This window comes from Pollicipes pollicipes, unplaced genomic scaffold, assembly GCF_011947565.3.
Source record: "Pollicipes pollicipes isolate AB1234 unplaced genomic scaffold, Ppol_2.1 Scaffold_6686;HRSCAF=7923_pilon_pilon_pilon, whole genome shotgun sequence".
NCBI lineage: Eukaryota > Metazoa > Arthropoda > Thecostraca > Pollicipedomorpha > Pollicipedidae > Pollicipes > Pollicipes pollicipes.
The window spans coordinates 33,706,789-33,724,508 of NW_023596921.1; the positions used below are offsets into that span (position 1 = coordinate 33,706,789).

General features: G+C 50.7%; 1 protein-coding gene across 1 annotated transcript in view; it reads left to right on the forward strand.

Moving 5' to 3' along the window:
* Positions 1-17,720, forward strand: part of LOC119108214 (serine/threonine-protein kinase BRSK2) — a 95,983-nt gene that overhangs the window by 15,111 nt on the left and 63,152 nt on the right. Inside the window, exons 3-5 of the mRNA XM_037231798.1 lie at positions 3,236-3,321; positions 3,786-3,926; positions 16,441-16,591. Of these exons, the coding sequence (XP_037087693.1) occupies positions 3,236-3,321; positions 3,786-3,926; positions 16,441-16,591 (378 nt within the window). The remainder of the gene's footprint in view (positions 1-3,235; positions 3,322-3,785; positions 3,927-16,440; positions 16,592-17,720) is intronic.

Genomic DNA, 17,720 nt, shown 5'->3' on the forward strand with positions numbered 1-17,720 from the left:
ACGGAGACAGGAGTTGCAAAACATTTGGACAGCTGCAAGGTACTTACACATGATTCTCATGACCCGAACCTACTAGAAGGCCGACTGGGCTAAAGACGGAGGTTTGTTTTCCAAATGAGCCCCTCAGACTCGCAAAACATCGTCCTTGAGTAGGAAAGACTATCAGGCGCGAAAAGGGTTCGTTGATCCCCAAAGATTTTCCGTCCTTAGAAAGTCACCCAAACTTCTCTCAGACTTTTCGCAGAAATGGCATCCAAACATATTGAACAATGTGAAACCGTCCAGTGCTCATCCTTGTTTTAAAACGCTCCGAAAAAACACTCACCGGCCTGATGTCAGAAGCACATAGGGACTGGCAGATAATCAGGATCCACGGCGAAGGCTACCATGACTGTGAAACGGAACCTCCAGTCTCGGGACGTACGACCGCGCAAGCTGATTACTGGGTCCAGTGCAAGGCTGGAAATGGGCTAAGTTAGATCGCTAAATTTGTTACCAGAACCGCAAATGTCCTACATTTTGCCGCTTTCTTAGCATCGGAAAAAAGATGTTGAACCACAGCATATCTTGGAGCGTAAGGTTTTAAAGTACCCGTGCGTGGACTTACACCAGACGGTGATGTGCGCTTTGGGGCTGTATTTGTGTGTCTTGGCTGTGATTTTTTGCACTCTGAATGAAACGCTCTCAACGGGCTAGGTTCGTTTCCGCCTTTCACTTCCCTCGCCCCCGTCTTTGGGCCCGTTTGTCATCTTCCGTGCATCCCTGTAAATGCATACTTATGACGAGACCGCAGTCTCAAATCCGACGCAACCCGTCAAAGCTAATTGATGTATGCGACCGTCGAAATCCGATGCAGTGCTTGGGCGACTGAGGATTGGCTTCCAGAAAGCCCTGGTAATAGTTTCACGGAATGATTGAGACGAAGCATCAGTTCCACGGATGTTGTCTGGTGTGATAGTATGTGCGCAACATTTCGGCCAGTTAGGTCTCCAGCCATCGTCAGGCGTTACGGTGTCCTGAGCAGCACTGGATGATGTTTGGCTTCGAGCCATGTGGAACAGGGCATAGCACCTGACGGCGGCCGAGGACTTAACTGGCCGAAACGTTGTGTTTACACCGACAAACAAGGGATGACGACAATCACAACAATTATTCCATCCGGAAGACTTGCTATTGTTTGGTCTGACCGCTATCCACGTAAAATAAGTACATAAAATGTGAAACGACAGAAGACATGTAAAAATATCACACAATGAGCCAGAGCACTGCGCCTAGGTCGCGTCCAACGGTGGGCACCAAGGTGGCTGGTTAAACGCGACGCACTCGGGTGGGCGGAGGGAGGCCGATTTGACCCCTGAGATCTAAGACACTAAGGGAGGTGGAGACACCAAATCCACAGGTAGTTCGGCAGCTTATTTATGGTAATTTTTAGGTGACTAGACCGTGACCATCACGTCACGTAGAACCAAACAAACTGAAATATGATGTAGGTGTTGGTAGTGCCTATAGCACCATTCACGGAATCAGCCCTAAACTAGGTACTTTTCCCTCAGTAAAAGGTCACGTCGGAGCATACCAGATCAATGGCATTATCTGACCTTTAGGTTAAAGCTATCAAAAGCGTTCAAAATGAGTTTCATTTTCATTTCAAATCAGCACCAGGAACTAATGTAGTAGCAAGTTTCTCAGAGCGGAATGATTGGTCGAGCTGATCGATTGCGTGGCCGGGTGAAACGAACGGTTTACAATCGATTTTTTGCATTCTTTTACGAACGGTTTACACCGATGCAGCTGTGTGCTTGTAACCAATATGCAGACCTTATTGCATTTTTTATGAGAAAAAATACATGGAATATAATTTTAAGTTTAAGGTAATTGATCCACAGGGGCATTTTCCCACTTTATTTTTTCCTAGCACGGGAACATTCTGAGCTTTGAAGGTTGCATTTCAACGCCAACAGACCACAAACACTCGAACTTGAACGAAACGCTGCTGCTACTTTTGTAAGTTGTTCTTGACCGTAGCAAGCCTGCTGTAATGAAATTACAACCAAAGAAAGTAGGACATGCTGGTACAGGTACGTCGAAATGTTGTGTAGGCCGTGTCCATGGCAAGGCCAACTTTGTAGAGTAATTATGCCGCTAACAGCAGTTCTGAAAAAGGATCCCAAAAGTATCAGGGCACTATGACACATTTTTTCTTTGCATTTAAATAAAAACGATTTGGGGAGGAATAGTGTGATCACTTTCCTGAAAAATTCCATATGGGGTCCTTTCGCCCGATACGTTGGCGGAGAGAGCTTTTTCGTGTCGCACAAACGAAACACATACTTTGCTAGGCGGACGATTTCTACTCATTTAGTGCCTAACCGATGTGCATAACTTACGATCGGAACGAAATCCTGGCTCTCTCTTGCACTAGACAACACGTGTGGGTGATAGGCACCGAAAAACAGCACCCTGATCAAATTGCAGCTGGCACGTGGTCAGCACTATTCAGTAGATTAGCGAACTCTCTCGTTTGCCGTGTATTCGTCATCGAAAAAGCTCAGCTGGGTGATGTTCAGATATTTGACTCAACTCTTCTTCTCCTGATTTAGCTAGTCAACTAGGAGACATGAAAAGAAAGCACGAGTTCTGTAGACAGGCGCAGCTGCCACACTCATGTTTTTCTCAGCCACTTTATGTTTGGGAAGGGTAAAGGTAAAGACACCCATGTCTGCGAGGGGTTTTCTCGAGTTGGATCGATTTTGATGAATTTGTGTCCCTTTTGTGGTTTTGAGTGACCACAACAAAACAGCATAATATTTTTAATATTGCGACTTTGAAGTTTGCGTTCCAACAATAACCGACCTTGAATATACCAGAAGGTACTGACTTAGCAGCGTCAAGCAAGCATGGAGTGAAAGAAAAGTTCATCATGAAGTTTTCAACATTATTTATCTTCAACGAAGCTAGGATTTGCTAGATAACGTCATTTAGCTTGAGCTTCCTGAATGCTGGTATATTAAAGGTAAGAAAACCTCTCATTGTTAGTAAATTGTCAGAATAAGAACTGTCAGATGTACATGCCGGACCAATGGAGTTACGTGGCCGCTCTTACTTTTATGGCGTATAACCATCCTGCTAAATCGCTCTCGTGATTTTTTGAGCATATGACGCTGGAAGACATAGCCGACCGTGTTATGACGTCACATGTAATATACAAAAGTCCTAATTGACATACTTCTTTCAGGTGGAACGAGAGATAGCCATCATGAAGCTCATCGACCATCCACATGTGTTAGGATTGTATGACGTATATGATAACAAGAAATACTTGTAAGTATGGACGCACTGAGGCACCCTAATTTACTCCTTATGTGACGGTGATTAGTTTTCACTTGAGGGCTATGTCATTAATCGTGCAATCTTCTAAACGATAAGTTCACAGATGTTAACGTTCCATTTATGTTTAAACAATTTATTCGTTCATATCCTTTCTAGTGCGGCGAGTTACCCACAACTACCAGTTGTGATAAATGAATGGAGCCGAGCTGAGTCTGTGTATAAAGGCAAATACTGATTGCAATACCGTGACATTTTCCTGGCAACATAAAAATCACTTCTGAGTGCCTCAGTCAATTAAGTTTATGAGACATTCGCAAGAATGTAAAAGTGTGAGGTTCTACGCTGCCTACGCGCATGGAGGCAGTCAATTTGCGCTTCTTGAACGTCCAACCAACCATACTACCACCTATTTGTGCCATTTCCTTCCACTGCAAAGCGCACTTGTTCCTTTGCAGATATCTGGTATTGGAGCACGTGTCTGGAGGTGAGCTGTTCGATTACCTGGTGAAGAAAGGCCGGCTCACGCCAAAAGAGGCGCGCAGGTTCTTCCGACAGATCATTTCCGCGCTGGATTTCTGTCACAGCCACTCCATCTGGTAAGTGATGTCAGAAGAGTTGCCGACTAGGCAGCCACCGCTTTGCCACCATCACTCCTGTGGTGATTATTACGGAAAATTTGTTTGGGAATAGCGGGGAGAGGGTCGCAGAACTATCCTGTTTTGAGGCATAAGATCCAGCGTACAGCATACGTGTCTCAGTCTTCAGTCAGACACTGTGAGCTCTGCCTAGTTTACTTGCCAGCGACTTTCTTTCCAACAGCTGATTAGATCGATATTTTGCGAGATCTAGCGCCTTCAGGACTACTATACGACGAGTGACCGTTTGTGCTAGGAGGGGCACAACAATTCAAATGTACGAAATTTTGTCGGTTAGTTGATGCCAGATGCGTCTGGAATGCGCAGTGGAAGGGACTGGAAATGGAGCCAAGTTATTTGTTTTTCAGCCAAGCCAATTAAGAATATGTCGTTTTTTCTGCTCGCCATCCCTTATCCAGCGTTTCCCGAAACAAAACATTGTCATTATCCGCGCAATTCAGTTCACGGATACATGCAATAGTAGCCACTGGCATCCTCTTTCATACGCATCGCTTTCACTTCATCTACCCATGGCGGGGTCGGCATGGTCGGTGCCATGCAATGAAAAGGCACGACATTGTATCGACCAAACATTTATTGATCGTACCATTTGCGCAACGTAGCATACAGCACTCATCCAAAACACACCGTCCTCTAACACACAGCCCGCTCCCCTGAAAAGGGCCCAGCCCTGGTGCTTGCTCTGCCGTGCTTGCCTAGTGGCCGCCTACTTCATCCAGGACTCGCGCTTGACCTTGACGCAGTTGTCCCCGTAGTTGGGCAGCGGATCTCTCTGGCAAGTCTTGTCCACCATGTAGGCAGCCTGGAACTCGCGGGCGCCAAAGAAGAGGCAGCGCTTGGGGCCGACCATGTCCTGCCAGCGCTCGCCGTTCATGTCGCCGCAGATGCCACACGCGCGGTTCCTCAGGAACATCGGCTCCAGCATCAGCTCAACCGCCGGGCCGACGATGCGCAGGCGCGCCCAGTACATCGGCAGCTCCACCTCCAGCAGGTCGGTCGTCCACTTCAAGATGCGTGCCTCAGGCACCTTGGTATTGGTGTTAGTCTCCAGGACGACGAGGTTGCCGACCGGCAGGCGGCGCGAGTCTTTCATATCCACGCGCATGTAGTAGTCCATGCCGGTCGGCAGAAGCTCGATGATGCGAGTGCTGGTGATGATCCGCACGGCCTTCCGCATGCCGACCGGCTTGACGAGGACGGCGAGGTTGGTGACCTCCGAGCAGTCGCCAGCGATCATATGCCAGCAGGACCTCTTCATGTCGACCGGGAACGTCAGATTGTCGAAGGTCTTGATGAAACGCTCGTCGATGATGCACTTGTGCATGTCTTCACCCATCGTCTTGCGGTTCAGGGTGTCCCAGCTGTCCTCGTATGCGTTGATTCCATCGCGGATGTTCAGGAATGGCATGAACGGGATGGACATTCCGAAGTCGTTGTGCTTGTTGTACACGCCGTTGGTCCTCCACCAGAGCATCTCTACGGGACGGATGTTCTTGACGATCATCGTGTGTTTAGAATCGTCGGTCATGAGGGTCCAGGTCTTCTGGAATGGGTTGAACTGTAAATCCATGCTGCGCTTGTTCACGCTGTTGAGGTGAGACGGCCTGAGTGTTCTGGGGAAGTGAACCAGCCGGGAAATCATCCAGTTTTTGATGATGTCAGTCCATGATGACATCGCACGCTTGGTCTTCCTGGTGGAGGAATCCTTCACCATCATAGACATAGTGGTCATGTGCTCGTCAAGGTTCATGTTGATGTCCATGTCCAGCTTGAGGCGGTTGAGACGAGACGCCGCGATCATAGCGCGCTCGCAGACAGGCGCGTGCTCAAAGCCATCGTTCCTCACCTCGCGGCACTCGTCAGTGAGGCGGTTTTTAGCAGCCCACATCTTGTACAAATCGGTCTGGCGCAGCGCACCAGTCATGGTGACCAGGCGGTTCACGGTGCCGTTGAGAGCGAGACTGGCAGTCATCTCAATCGGCGCATACATGTCCGACATGAGAAGCTCGTTCAGGGTGCGACCGACCCTCGGCCAGGTGACGTGCGTGTCCATCATCAGCTCCCTCTTCACCGGCATGTCGTCGGTGGGCGTCGTCAGCACGCGCCAGTCCATCTTCGTGTTCAGCCGGCTGGAGTCGGTCGTCGTCAACATCTTCAGCGCAATCCGGCGCTCCCTCATGCCCATGGCGCTGAAGACCACCGTATAGCCCGTGGCCTCACCAGTGTGAATGCCCTGCAGAGTGCGGCGCGCTCGCTTCAGAACTTCGCGGCGTGCGTCCTTCTCGACAACGGCGTGACGCTCATCGCGGTACTGTGCCTTGTCGCCCAGCCACTCGATGCGTTCGACGGGCTCCGCCTCCGGGTTGTTGACCGTGTCCAGCGTGTAGTGGCGGCGGAAAGTGTCTTTAGCGATGGAGATGATCAGCTTCTGCGTGGTGGCGCGCGGAGTGTCCAGGAAGAGCTTCATCAGGTTCGGTCGAATTGTCGGCACCACGCTGAACATGTTGCCCATGTTGTAGGTCGCACGCATTTTACGGAGGTATTCCCAAATGCCGCCAAAGTCGTCCTCACTCCTGTGCACCATCGTCAAGTCTATTCCGAACATCTCCTTGCCCAGACGCATCTCGTTGCTGGTAGGCGGCCGCACGTGGATGGCCTTCGTGTCCGGGCTATGGCGAATATTGTTGGTCATCTGCATCAGGTCCCAGGCCGAGGTGAACGGCCAGGTCTCCAGCCGCAACATGTTGACTGGGTTGGGCATGTTGATGAACTTTGTAAAGAGTTCGATGCGCTTGCTCTTGGAATCCCACTCAGCACTGGCAGTGATGGGAAGGCTCGCCATTATGTTGTGGTTGACACCAGCAGATAGCATTCGCATCGTGAGAGGATTTACAGCCGCAACAAAAGCCATCATCTTGACGTTTAAGAACGGCTGCAGGTTCGTTGCGTCCATGCGGATTATTCTGCTTCCATCAGCGGATTTCTTTGTGTTCAGCGTAATATCTCCGCGCATTGACAGGACGGCAGGAGCGCTTCTGAACAGCATCATGGGGACTCCAACATCGGTGGGAAGCCCGACGACATGGTCTATCAGATGCATCAGCTTCTGGAAGTTTCTGAAGTGATGACTGGTGCTGTCGCCGTCCCGCATTTTCTGCAGATAGCCTTGGATAGCCTGCTGGTCGAATGTAAAAACTCGATCCATGGATCCCATCAAGGCAGCATGCAGCCACACCATCAGTGGCTCGTTCTCGCGCTTGACCATCTTCAGAAGGTTCTTGATCTCGGCCATCTCCCCGATGGAAGTTTGGGCGGGCTGAGGGCCGCGGTTGAAGCGGTTGATGTTGACGGCGCTGTCGGGGGCTGTGAGGAAGTCGATGACGTTCTGCATGCCGACAAACCTGGTGTGCATCGCCAGCGGGAGGAAGACCATGCTGTTGTAGCTGCGCATGTGGCCGCGGTACGTGAAGGTAGATATGTCAAACGGCGTCTTGTATGACACCGTATCGATCTCGCCGGTGACCATGAGGAGATCAATGTGACTCCGGACAAAGGTGGAGCGGGTCCACAGGTCGCCGTAGCGCACCGGCCGAGTCAGCCTGAACACCACCCGAGCCTTCTCTCGGACGTCACGCAGCACTGGCATGTTGATGGCGGTCAGGTTGGCTACCTCCTCCAAGAAGCTGGAGACGAAGTTGCAAAGCTGCTGGTCATTCTCGGTCCAGGTGTTCAGAGCCAGCTGCTGGTAAGTGGCCAGAGGCGGGTTGGCCGAGACGAGGACGGCGGTGGCCGCCATGCGCACCTCGGGAAACTCGTTTTTATCAAGTGCAATTGGCTTGACGACACGCTCTACCAGAACTGGGTTGATCATGCGGAACTTCATCATTGCGAAGATAGCCATCTCGCGAACGTGCACGTTCTCTGACTTTTTGGTGGCAATCTCCATCAGAGTCGGCACCACCGCCGGATGCTGCAGCATCGACATCGCCTTCAAGGCTACCATCTTCTCGCGGGTAGACACATCCTCTGTTACGCGCTTGGTGAAGAACGGCACCCACTGCTGAGTAATCTGCGGCGTCTCAGCATTGCAGAACTCTTCGAACATGGTAACCGGAAAGGCGTTCTTGGTTGTGGCCGGCCGAATGCAGGCAATATTGACAGTGTTGGCAAAGGCCAGCATCCCGTTCTGGCGAAGATGCTCGTCGTTCTGGGCGATTCCGTTGCGCAGCAGCTTGAAGAGTTCCTGCAGAATCTCGATGGTGGGCGTCTTGATATGCATAGGGATGTACATAACAAGCGTGGCAGCCTCGGTGCCGACAACCACCTTTGACTCGATCCACTTCTTCACCATCATGATGCAGGGGTTGGTACCTGCCATTGCCACGGCCTCACGGTACATCTTCTGCATGACGTCAACGTCGCGATCCGCAATCTTCGTTATGTCACCGTACATTTCTTCCAAGTCCTGCAGGGACATCATGTTCAGCAAGGACTGCAGCACGTTGGCCATTCCGGGCGCGTCACGGGTCTCCGGGTCGGGGACCTGTTCAAAGGTGGCGTCCAGGCTGGCAATGATCTCCAGAACCCTCTTCTTCATAGTTGGCAAGGGCATGTTTTCCAACATCCGGTTAAGCGGTAGAATCGGAACGGCGAAGTTGAAGATGGGTGCGTCGGTCAGCGTTGGCTTGGGCAGGAACGGCCTCTCAGGCGTCTTTTTTTCCCTGGTGAGGATGCCCCAGCTGACCTGCTTGAGACTGCGCGGCTGTGGCGGGTCCGGGAAGGGAGAGGTGATCGGCTTCGTTGACATCAGGATCAGCGTCTGGTTGGTGCTCATCATCAGCTGTTCGGTAACTGACTGGAACGGGTACACCATGTGAACACCCATGGAGCTGACGGCTTCGATCTCGAACTGGCTGCGGCGACCCCGGAGCAGATACCGTGTGATGGTCGTGCTGTTGGCGTGCGTGTTGAAGCAGTCGGTGATGTTCTCCTTGCAGTGGATCGGGGCAGGGCTCATGTGCTGGAAGATCGGACGCCGAATGCACTTGTCGTGCATGATGTTCTTAGTGACCAGGAAGCGCGGTTTCTTGACCTCCGTGGGCACTTTCTGCTCGGTCCAACGCCACTGATCGCGCACGTTGATGCCGAAGGAGCGGATTGTCTCGAGCTGCGTGTGAGGCTCCAGGATCGGCGATACGGTGTAGCCGGTGCGGCACAGGCCGCCAATGGACTCCTCATCGGCCTCGAAGTACAGCGGCTGCTTCTCGTTCTCGAAGAACTTGCCGGACGGGAACTCAGTGATCACCTCCTTCGTCATGGTCATCTGCCAGCGCTGCGCGATCGCCTTCTTGATGTTGACCATGCTCTCCGGTTCGTCGCCGCCGACCATGATCTCGGTGATCTGCCCGTCGCGCACGGTGACCTTGAAGGGCTGCTCCAGCAGCTCCTTGACGTCGGTCACCGGACGCCACTCGAGCGGGAAGCTCACGTGCCAGGGCAGCTCCACCAGACGGTTTCTCAGCTCGGCCATCTCGGTGTCGCGCAGCTTGAACTGGATGATGTCCGCGGCGGGCGCCTGCACGAGCAGTGTGGCACGCAGGCCCATGCCGGAGTACTGGGACGCCAGCTCCGGAATGCCGGTCATCAGCTTCGCCACGAAGCGGTACTCGTACTGGTTGTTGGGCTTGACGCCATACTGCGCCGTCGCCGCGGCCGCTGCGGACAGACAGGACATGTGTCAGGCACGTGGGAGCCTGTGGCGTATGGCGGCGCACGGCAACTGCAGGCCGAGTGACAAGCATGGCAAGGGGGCAGGGGGGGGGGGATAACGCGCGTCCGGAGGGCACAAAAAAGTGGTGTGTCGGGTTATTCTGTATTCGGTGACAGAATATTCTGCTCTTACCGCCGAAAACTTCTTGCATTTAATGACATTTTTCGTTCGGTACTGGAATGGGTATGTCCGGTCACAGACAACGCATATGATTGCAATCACTATTTTTCTCGACACTAGATGACAGTGCAAACCTCTGCATGGTTTCAAACGATTTAATAGCTGAGGATGACTTCATTTGAATGTTATTTAATGCAGATCTTCGCTAGTAAACGGATAGTGTAACTGTGTTGATGTTAACGACGTATGCGAACTGGCTATTTAGCTTTTCTCCTGTTGAAGTAATTTAAGGCTGACGACCCTCGTATCATTAGTGGATAAGGTTTGAAAATCATACCAATCTTTTAGAGGGATGATGTCATGCCGGACCATGTCACATTGTTGATTCTTCAGGACTTTATTGTTTAAGTTTGTTCGAGCACTGGCTATCGCTTGAGCTTCACGCCAGAAAATGGATAACTTGATATCGATACTCGATATCGCAAACTAGACCAATAACGATCAATTGTAGCAGTGGATTTTGAAGGAATGGCCAAATTGGAGGCCACCGCAACGGTGGATCCGAAACTCGTTGAAGGAATGGTGTATTCCAGACAACGTCAAAAAAACATGTGTACATATTTATGACGTTTCTGAGCGAAACCTTTTCGAGTATGTCACATGGCTGCAGAAAGCGAATTAGCTGAAGGCTTGTCACTTAGCGCTGTTGCCAGTTGAAGATGACGCATTTGTGTTAGCATTTCATCACCGACAGCATAAGGCAAGCGCCAAATCTCAGGAGTTATGTAGACATGGTGCGCACATGTGGCATAGTGACATACGCGCACAGTTTTGGCTGGTTAACATATTGATCGGTGCCTTTTTGCCAAGGGAAATGAAAAGGGATCAAAACTTTTGTTGTTTCTTTTTTATCCTTGGACCTTGACCTTGGACCATGAGGTATTGCATGGCAATAGCTGCTTATTGTGAGTGTTGTAAGCAGGGAGTATAAGCTTATATATTTCGTTGTTGCATTTTTGCCTCACATGTTAAATTCTATTCCGCGAAACAGGACAGTCATACTTGTGTTTCGCGAATATGTCACTACTTCTGACATAATGGCATGCGATTGGAGTACCAAGTCAAAATATGGTATCAAAAAGCCGTCAAGCAAACTTGTAGGACAATGATGATAAAGTTCTGGTATGACAATTAGAATATATACATCATTAGTAATGAAAGGCTACTTTTGCGTATAACATAGGTGCAGACATAAAATTGGAATGACAGTCTCACTTTAAAGCGCATGATGCGAAAGTAAGGCGAATAAAAAGTTACAGGAAGGCGGCCTGCATGAGGAGTTTGGCATATAACTATTTTCATGACGGGCTAAACTAGCATGCTTTCTTCAAGGGGAAAGAGGTTTTCAATAAGAGTAATGACCTGCTTTCCCACGTGAAGGGAGATAAAATAAACAATCATAGTGCATGACACGACTTAGATCCGCTAAACGCAGTTGAAGGCTTCCGGAAGAGTGAGAGTAAGACAGCCTGTGAGCAAGACTGCTGAAGTATGTTTTTCCACGCGGATGTCTGTTTTTTAATGGCATTGTCCTATGTAAAATAATAAATATTTTCAAAGCTGGCTTGCAATCCTGTTAAACAGCAAGATTATGCTATGTTCATTGATACAAATCGATACAGTATCATACGTTTCTAACCGATGGCACAATGCCGGTTGCCAAGCTCAATCGGTTGACACTCCCCCCCCCCCCCCCCACTCACACACACACCAAGCAGCAGGCGAAGCCTGGCGAATTGTGTGTCACCGAGATTTGGTAAGAAATTCCGACCTTAGAAATATGTGACGCACACTGTGGAGCAAAATATTGACGCTATTGCATTGATAAAAGAGTTGTTCATTTTGGTTCTAGTGGCTCAAATCATGCTGCAAAATCTTGACAAATATTTCAGTGCTAGAGATGTCATCAGCGCTAATAATTTTTGAACGGAACTTCGTCATCAATGGCATATATTGGTCTTGAGTTGATCTCATTTTTAACTGTCAACTGCTAGCAAAAAAACCAACATCTCTGAATGCCATTTAATGTGCATTTCTTATGGTTCATATTTCTTACGGCCAGTTAACTTAAGCAAATCACGGAAAATCAGTCCAAACAATTACGCTTTTTGTGATCCACGTTTTTCACGTGGTCTCTTAAGAACAGCATCTTGCATAGTTAATTGAAACTTTGAAATTGTGCTGTGAACTCATGTCCTTTAAACCCCGGCGTCGATTCATCAAACATGAAACGCGAGGGTGAAACACCGCTGTCAAAAGCAAATCCATCCAAACGCCGCACGGGAATGGCCGCTCGACTTACCGCAGAGCAGCAGCAGGGTGGCTGAGATCTTCATGGCTGGAGCCCGACGAGGTACCCCGATGCCATGCCGAAGGGTCGGCGCCGCCGGCTTATATACGCGGCTCCGGGCGGGCGCCGGACGGCAAAAACTGCCGGGCCGGCGCGCCACGGTCCCAGGCCCCCTGTTGCCGGCCGGGGTGGCGTTTTTGCCAGCCGGCCGGGCTCGGCGGGGCGCTCCTTCGCTGGACGGGCGAGGTGAGGTGTCACGGCGTCGCTCCGCGCCGGTGGCACGGCTCCGGTCACCTCGGATGGGGCCCGTGCCCCCCCCCGGACGCCGCCCTCCTGCCCGCTCTCGTTGGCTACGCTCAGACCAGGCATAACGGAATCGGACCAGCAGAAAGGCTTTTTCATTACATGGCTGCAACAATGAAATGAAACGGTGATACCTATGGACAGCCTTTGCTCCATGTCAAGGCTGGCCCGCTACAGTAATGCAATTGTGTTCTAAATGCTGCACCGCAATGCCCGTAACACAGTGGTGAATGACCTTTTCGAAGTGTTTTGTACAGACATGTTGCATTGTTAAGATCAAAAGATTGAAAAATAGAGTTTTAATGTGCATTGTAGTGATATGACTGCACACCACACGATTCCAAAAATCAAGGTTTGAACACTGGATAGGCCCAATATGCATGAGTGTGTTGTAATAAGGTATACGTCAATGTGCCACCTGGTATCCTGATGTAGTATTTTGGTGGTTTTCAATAAGCAAAACGCAAAACGTCTCTTCACGGCGATATCACTATTCACAATTTGTTTATCGCCAGTCGTCACATGTCGAGAAAATACAAGAGGTGAGAGACGGACCAAAAATACCAAAAATACCGACAAAGAATATATGATAACGTTGAAAGAATAAACGGAACAATTGGCTCAATCATACGCGGAAACTTTTCCTCAGATGGAGCTATGAGATGCCTTTAAATAGCTGCTGCAGTAGTGTGTAAAATGTGTGTTACCCACTGGAGAGCTGACGTTCGTCAGCTGGAGAGGCAAAATGGACTCTATAGAGGAGGTCGTTTTGTCAGCACTCCTGCCTTGATCATGTAGTTCGTAGCTGAACCTGAATAGCGGTGCGTCTGCACCAAATCCCGTGAAGCCACGCAACCGCAGGGTGAATAGGCATGTCAGGACCTTGACCCAGCCGGCCGGCGGCATCAAAGGCGCGAGTTGCGGTAGCTCGAAGACCCGCGCAGCGTCACTAGTAGGCAGTGGCGTTTCTTGAAGGTGAGATGATGCGTGTACGGGGAATGTCTGCCTTGTTGTGATGGCAGGTTTGTAACTGAAACTCCAGTTTATCCGCTGCGTGAAGAAGGGCCGTGACTTGGATAGACGATATTGAGACCAGACAATGAGCATTACAATGGGCAACATTCGTCCGCATCATAGGCCATGTTTCGCTATAGGGACCAGTCACTCGAGTTTTGGTTGGCGAGTCTTGTCACGCTAGTCTTCCAAACACTTTTTCATTGATCTTCATTTTTGTCATCGGCTCTCTGATTTCTAGTTTGTCTGAAGTTTTGCCCAGCGCACTGTGCTAGCCCGAGATCATGGTTACCACGTGCTTCTTGTCGCTTACTGGTGTTTTAGGGCGCGTCGACGACTATGGTCATTTTTCGCTCATTTATTACCATGTTCAAGGCGGGATGTTGATCAAAGCCAAGAGCGGGTGCCATAATTTGCCACACAATTTAGGGCCTGGTCGCCGGAAAGCTGAAACGAATGACGCATTTTGCAACTTTCAAACCTCATTTGCATGTCAATAAAGCTTGATGATTAAGTGGCATTACTGCACAGCTTTGATTCCGAGATCTGAGGAAACGCCGTCTCCCAAACTCCCGACTACTTTGGAATACATGATTTTGATGGGATCTGTAGACTTGGTGACGCGCAGTTTGATGTGGTCACTTTATGGTGTTGCTGCTTTGCAATGGGAAACTGGCTGTGCTTGTGACGCTCTATTCCCAAAACATGGCATATTGTATATTGCATAAATCGAATTTTTAAAGATTTGATCGGGACTTTTAGAATGGATGGATTTCAGGGATCATGGCTCATACATAGTGTTTGTTGCGTGAGCCCCGACCCCCACCACCCGATCGCGAAAAAACGCAGGTCAGAGGCAGAATTTGGTGGCGGAAGTGTAATGTGCTGCCATGCTCGGCACGGTTCGACCTGCCCTGTGACATCAACTAGCCTCCAGCGCGACCGCTACCACCGGCCGCAGGCCACATCTGTCATGGGCAAATAGCGAGCGCCTAAGGCGACTGGCGCCGACCCTTCACGGCTGGGTGGATCAGAAGACGGGCGCACTAACCAACTGATACATCGGGGCGGCCAAGCCGATGGATCCACTAAGCCAGAGACTTTTCTCGCGACCGTCGTAATGCACATCAGTATCAGAACCTATCCGTCCAATCGAAGGATGACGGATGGGATAGGATGAGACAATGATAAGATTCGAACGGGAGCAGGATGTAGGGCTGCACAGGAAGGGCGTGGGACAGGTATAGTGTAAGGATGCACCAACCAGGTGCACGTCAAACAATGAGGCGCTTACTTTTACGGATCGAATGGTTACAGTTCTGGGCAATGGTAGGCAGCAGCCGGGATAATACTAAAGGGCGCCACAGAACTACTGATAATGACTTGAACGTTTTCTCGAGGCTCGTTTCCTTGCATTCCGTTTGCTACGTTAAGTAACTTAATCGTTTGTTCACTTGGAAATAATTTCATTGTGTTCCTACGTGAGTACAGCGGGTGCAGCGATGCTTGCCGGCAGGGCTCGCGGCATTGGTGGTAATTCTAGAAAAAGTCGCGTGTAGAAAATAACTTATGTTCTGAACGCTTGCATCATTTCATACCTTAGGACTACTCACAGTTTACGAAGCTCAGTTGAAAACTTCATTAGCCCTGAGGGTATGAACGCAGTTTGAACGGTAAATAAATGCTTTGTTTCGAAGAAGCAAGCCGAAAAATTCACTTCAGGCCAAAAGACGAGCCTCAGGAAAACACCATACACTGACTGATTCCACATGTTCATGCAGTTTCTGTAACAAACGATGTATTACATAGCAGTTCAGAACGCGTCTCCCACATACGCGCATGCGCGTAGAGCGGAAAAATGTCGTTGCAAACGTCGATGAAGGTGCGATAGCACTGATCCATTGCCATATCGGTGATCTAGACGGGACCTGCAGCGAGGTGACTATCACGTATTACGGGTATATGACACAGACAGGGTCGCCCACAAGGTTTACCTTGTCTCCTTTACATATATTTGTGGCTGAAACGAACAGATGACGACATGTGCATTGCACTACGACTGAATAATTTGCGTGATGAGTTCTGCTGCGCGGTGCGCACAATGGCTTGCGCTTAGTACGCATTTTAAGCCAGGAGACATGGGTGCAATTTTTGACACGGCATGTTGGCACGGCTTGAACCTTGAGCATAGGTACTTAAAGTTTTGCTGCCATGATTGCTAGCAATGAACAGCGTCATGTGGCCCTGGGCTGCTATGCGTTTAAGAAATGCTGTGGTGTTATTAAGATCACCCGAAGCTGAATAAAGTGTACGTCGATATGACTATTTAGGATAGCATCAAATATGAGTATGCTTCCAAGGCTCGACTAAATAGTGTAAAGCCGTTTGAAATGAAGTTCACTGCATTATTTGTGACACATCTCCACTTTTGCAGCATAAAAGCCAAAAATTTCGTCATCCGAGATGCAGTGCTTTTGCCCCGCCCCTCGCCCCCTCCGGCTCAGAGTGGGACGAGTTTCTTGCGGCGGCTCGTGACTCATTTTGCCTGCATCGACCTGATATAGTTTGGCAGGCTTTGCATTGTTCTGTACTGTCAATGCCGTGGTGTACATGGCTTTTCCATTCTCGTATTTACACGATTCGTTTTAGCCGGAATGCTGGCACCGTATCCCATGATAATGGATAGCCGGCTGATTTACCTGCCTTCATTTTTACATAATCGCTAAAAATGCCCTACCTTGCCGCCAGCCTCGCGATGCCTTACACCTTATTTCGCCATATTGCCAGTGAAGCACGTTCGCACTAGACGGGATTCGAACCTCAGCCTCCCGGATCCCAAGTCGGACGCTCTCGTTCACGGCTATCGTGCCGTCCCTGACCGCTGTCACCCGTCACAGCCACCGCGACCTGAAGCCGGAGAACCTGCTGCTGGACGAGAAGAACAACATCCGCGTGGCCGACTTTGGGATGGCGTCGCTGCAGCCGGACGGGCACACGCTGGAGACCAGCTGCGGCAGTCCCCACTACGCCTGCCCGGAGGTCATTCGGGTGAGTCGCTGCCCCGCGGCGGCATGACCCATTCTACATGGGCTGAGCCCCTCTCTCTGCTGCGGTTGTGAAGTCATCCAGCTCGTGAGCTTTTACACTCACCCCAGGTGCTGATTTGCCTGAGTTACTTTGGTCGTATTGGCTTGGCTGCCACGGGAAAATGAATCTCATTGGTCGGATTGCTGGGTAAGAATATCCGGATCACTCGGATTGCCTGAACCAGACTGGTCCGGTCGGTAGTACTGTTTGCGTCAGGTTGATTAGATCGGTTAGAGATTGTCCGGAACAGATGGCACAGACTGCCTGGATCGGCTAATGCAGACAGTCTGGATCAGATCAGCCAGCGGTCAGGTGAAACTGCCCAGTCTGCGGTCAGTGGACTGTGTGCCGGGGACTCAAGTGCAAAAACGGTGAACTGAGCAGCCTGCCAGGTGGCCGAGTGGGGGTGGGGGCGGGGCGGGGCGGGGGCGGGAGTGGGGGCGGAGGAAGGAGGGCAGCGGAACGGGGCACGGACATGAGCCGCGGCGTCCCCGGCTGCCCGTTCTCGAGAGCCGGCAGAGCTCCGCGGGTTGGCCCGCCCCCAGTGTCGCGCCCACCCGGCGCCGTCCGGCTCTCGGTGCCCGGTGAGCAGGCTTGTTTTCACCGGCCGGCGGCATCATTCGTATTCTGGGACGAGCCTCGGGTTGCGCCGGGCTCCGAACGCTCCGGCTGATGGAAACGGCCTCTGACGGCGGTAACAGCCTGCCGGGCTTTGTGTACGCGAAAGAAATGGAAATGAGACCAACAAATGCGTGGCGTTGCGAAATGGGGAGGCTCAGCACCCGCTTAAAGAGCACAACAAGCGGTGTCGTGAATCTGTGGGCGCTTGGCTGCCGTTCAAAGCGTGTTTTCGAGCATGACTGTGGCCGAAAGGGACTCATTTTAACTCTACGGGCAGGACTGAATTGGCAACCCAGTCCGATCCTGTATGTTCAGTGGGCCAAATCCGAGCTAAAACGTGACAATCACGGCAGCACGCGAAGAACATTTGCAGCTTGAACGGACAGTACGACGCTGTGTGCAAAATGGCAGCCTTCATGTTCACGGCTCCTGTACGGATTTGGCTCGAACATGCCTCGCCAGAGAGGTT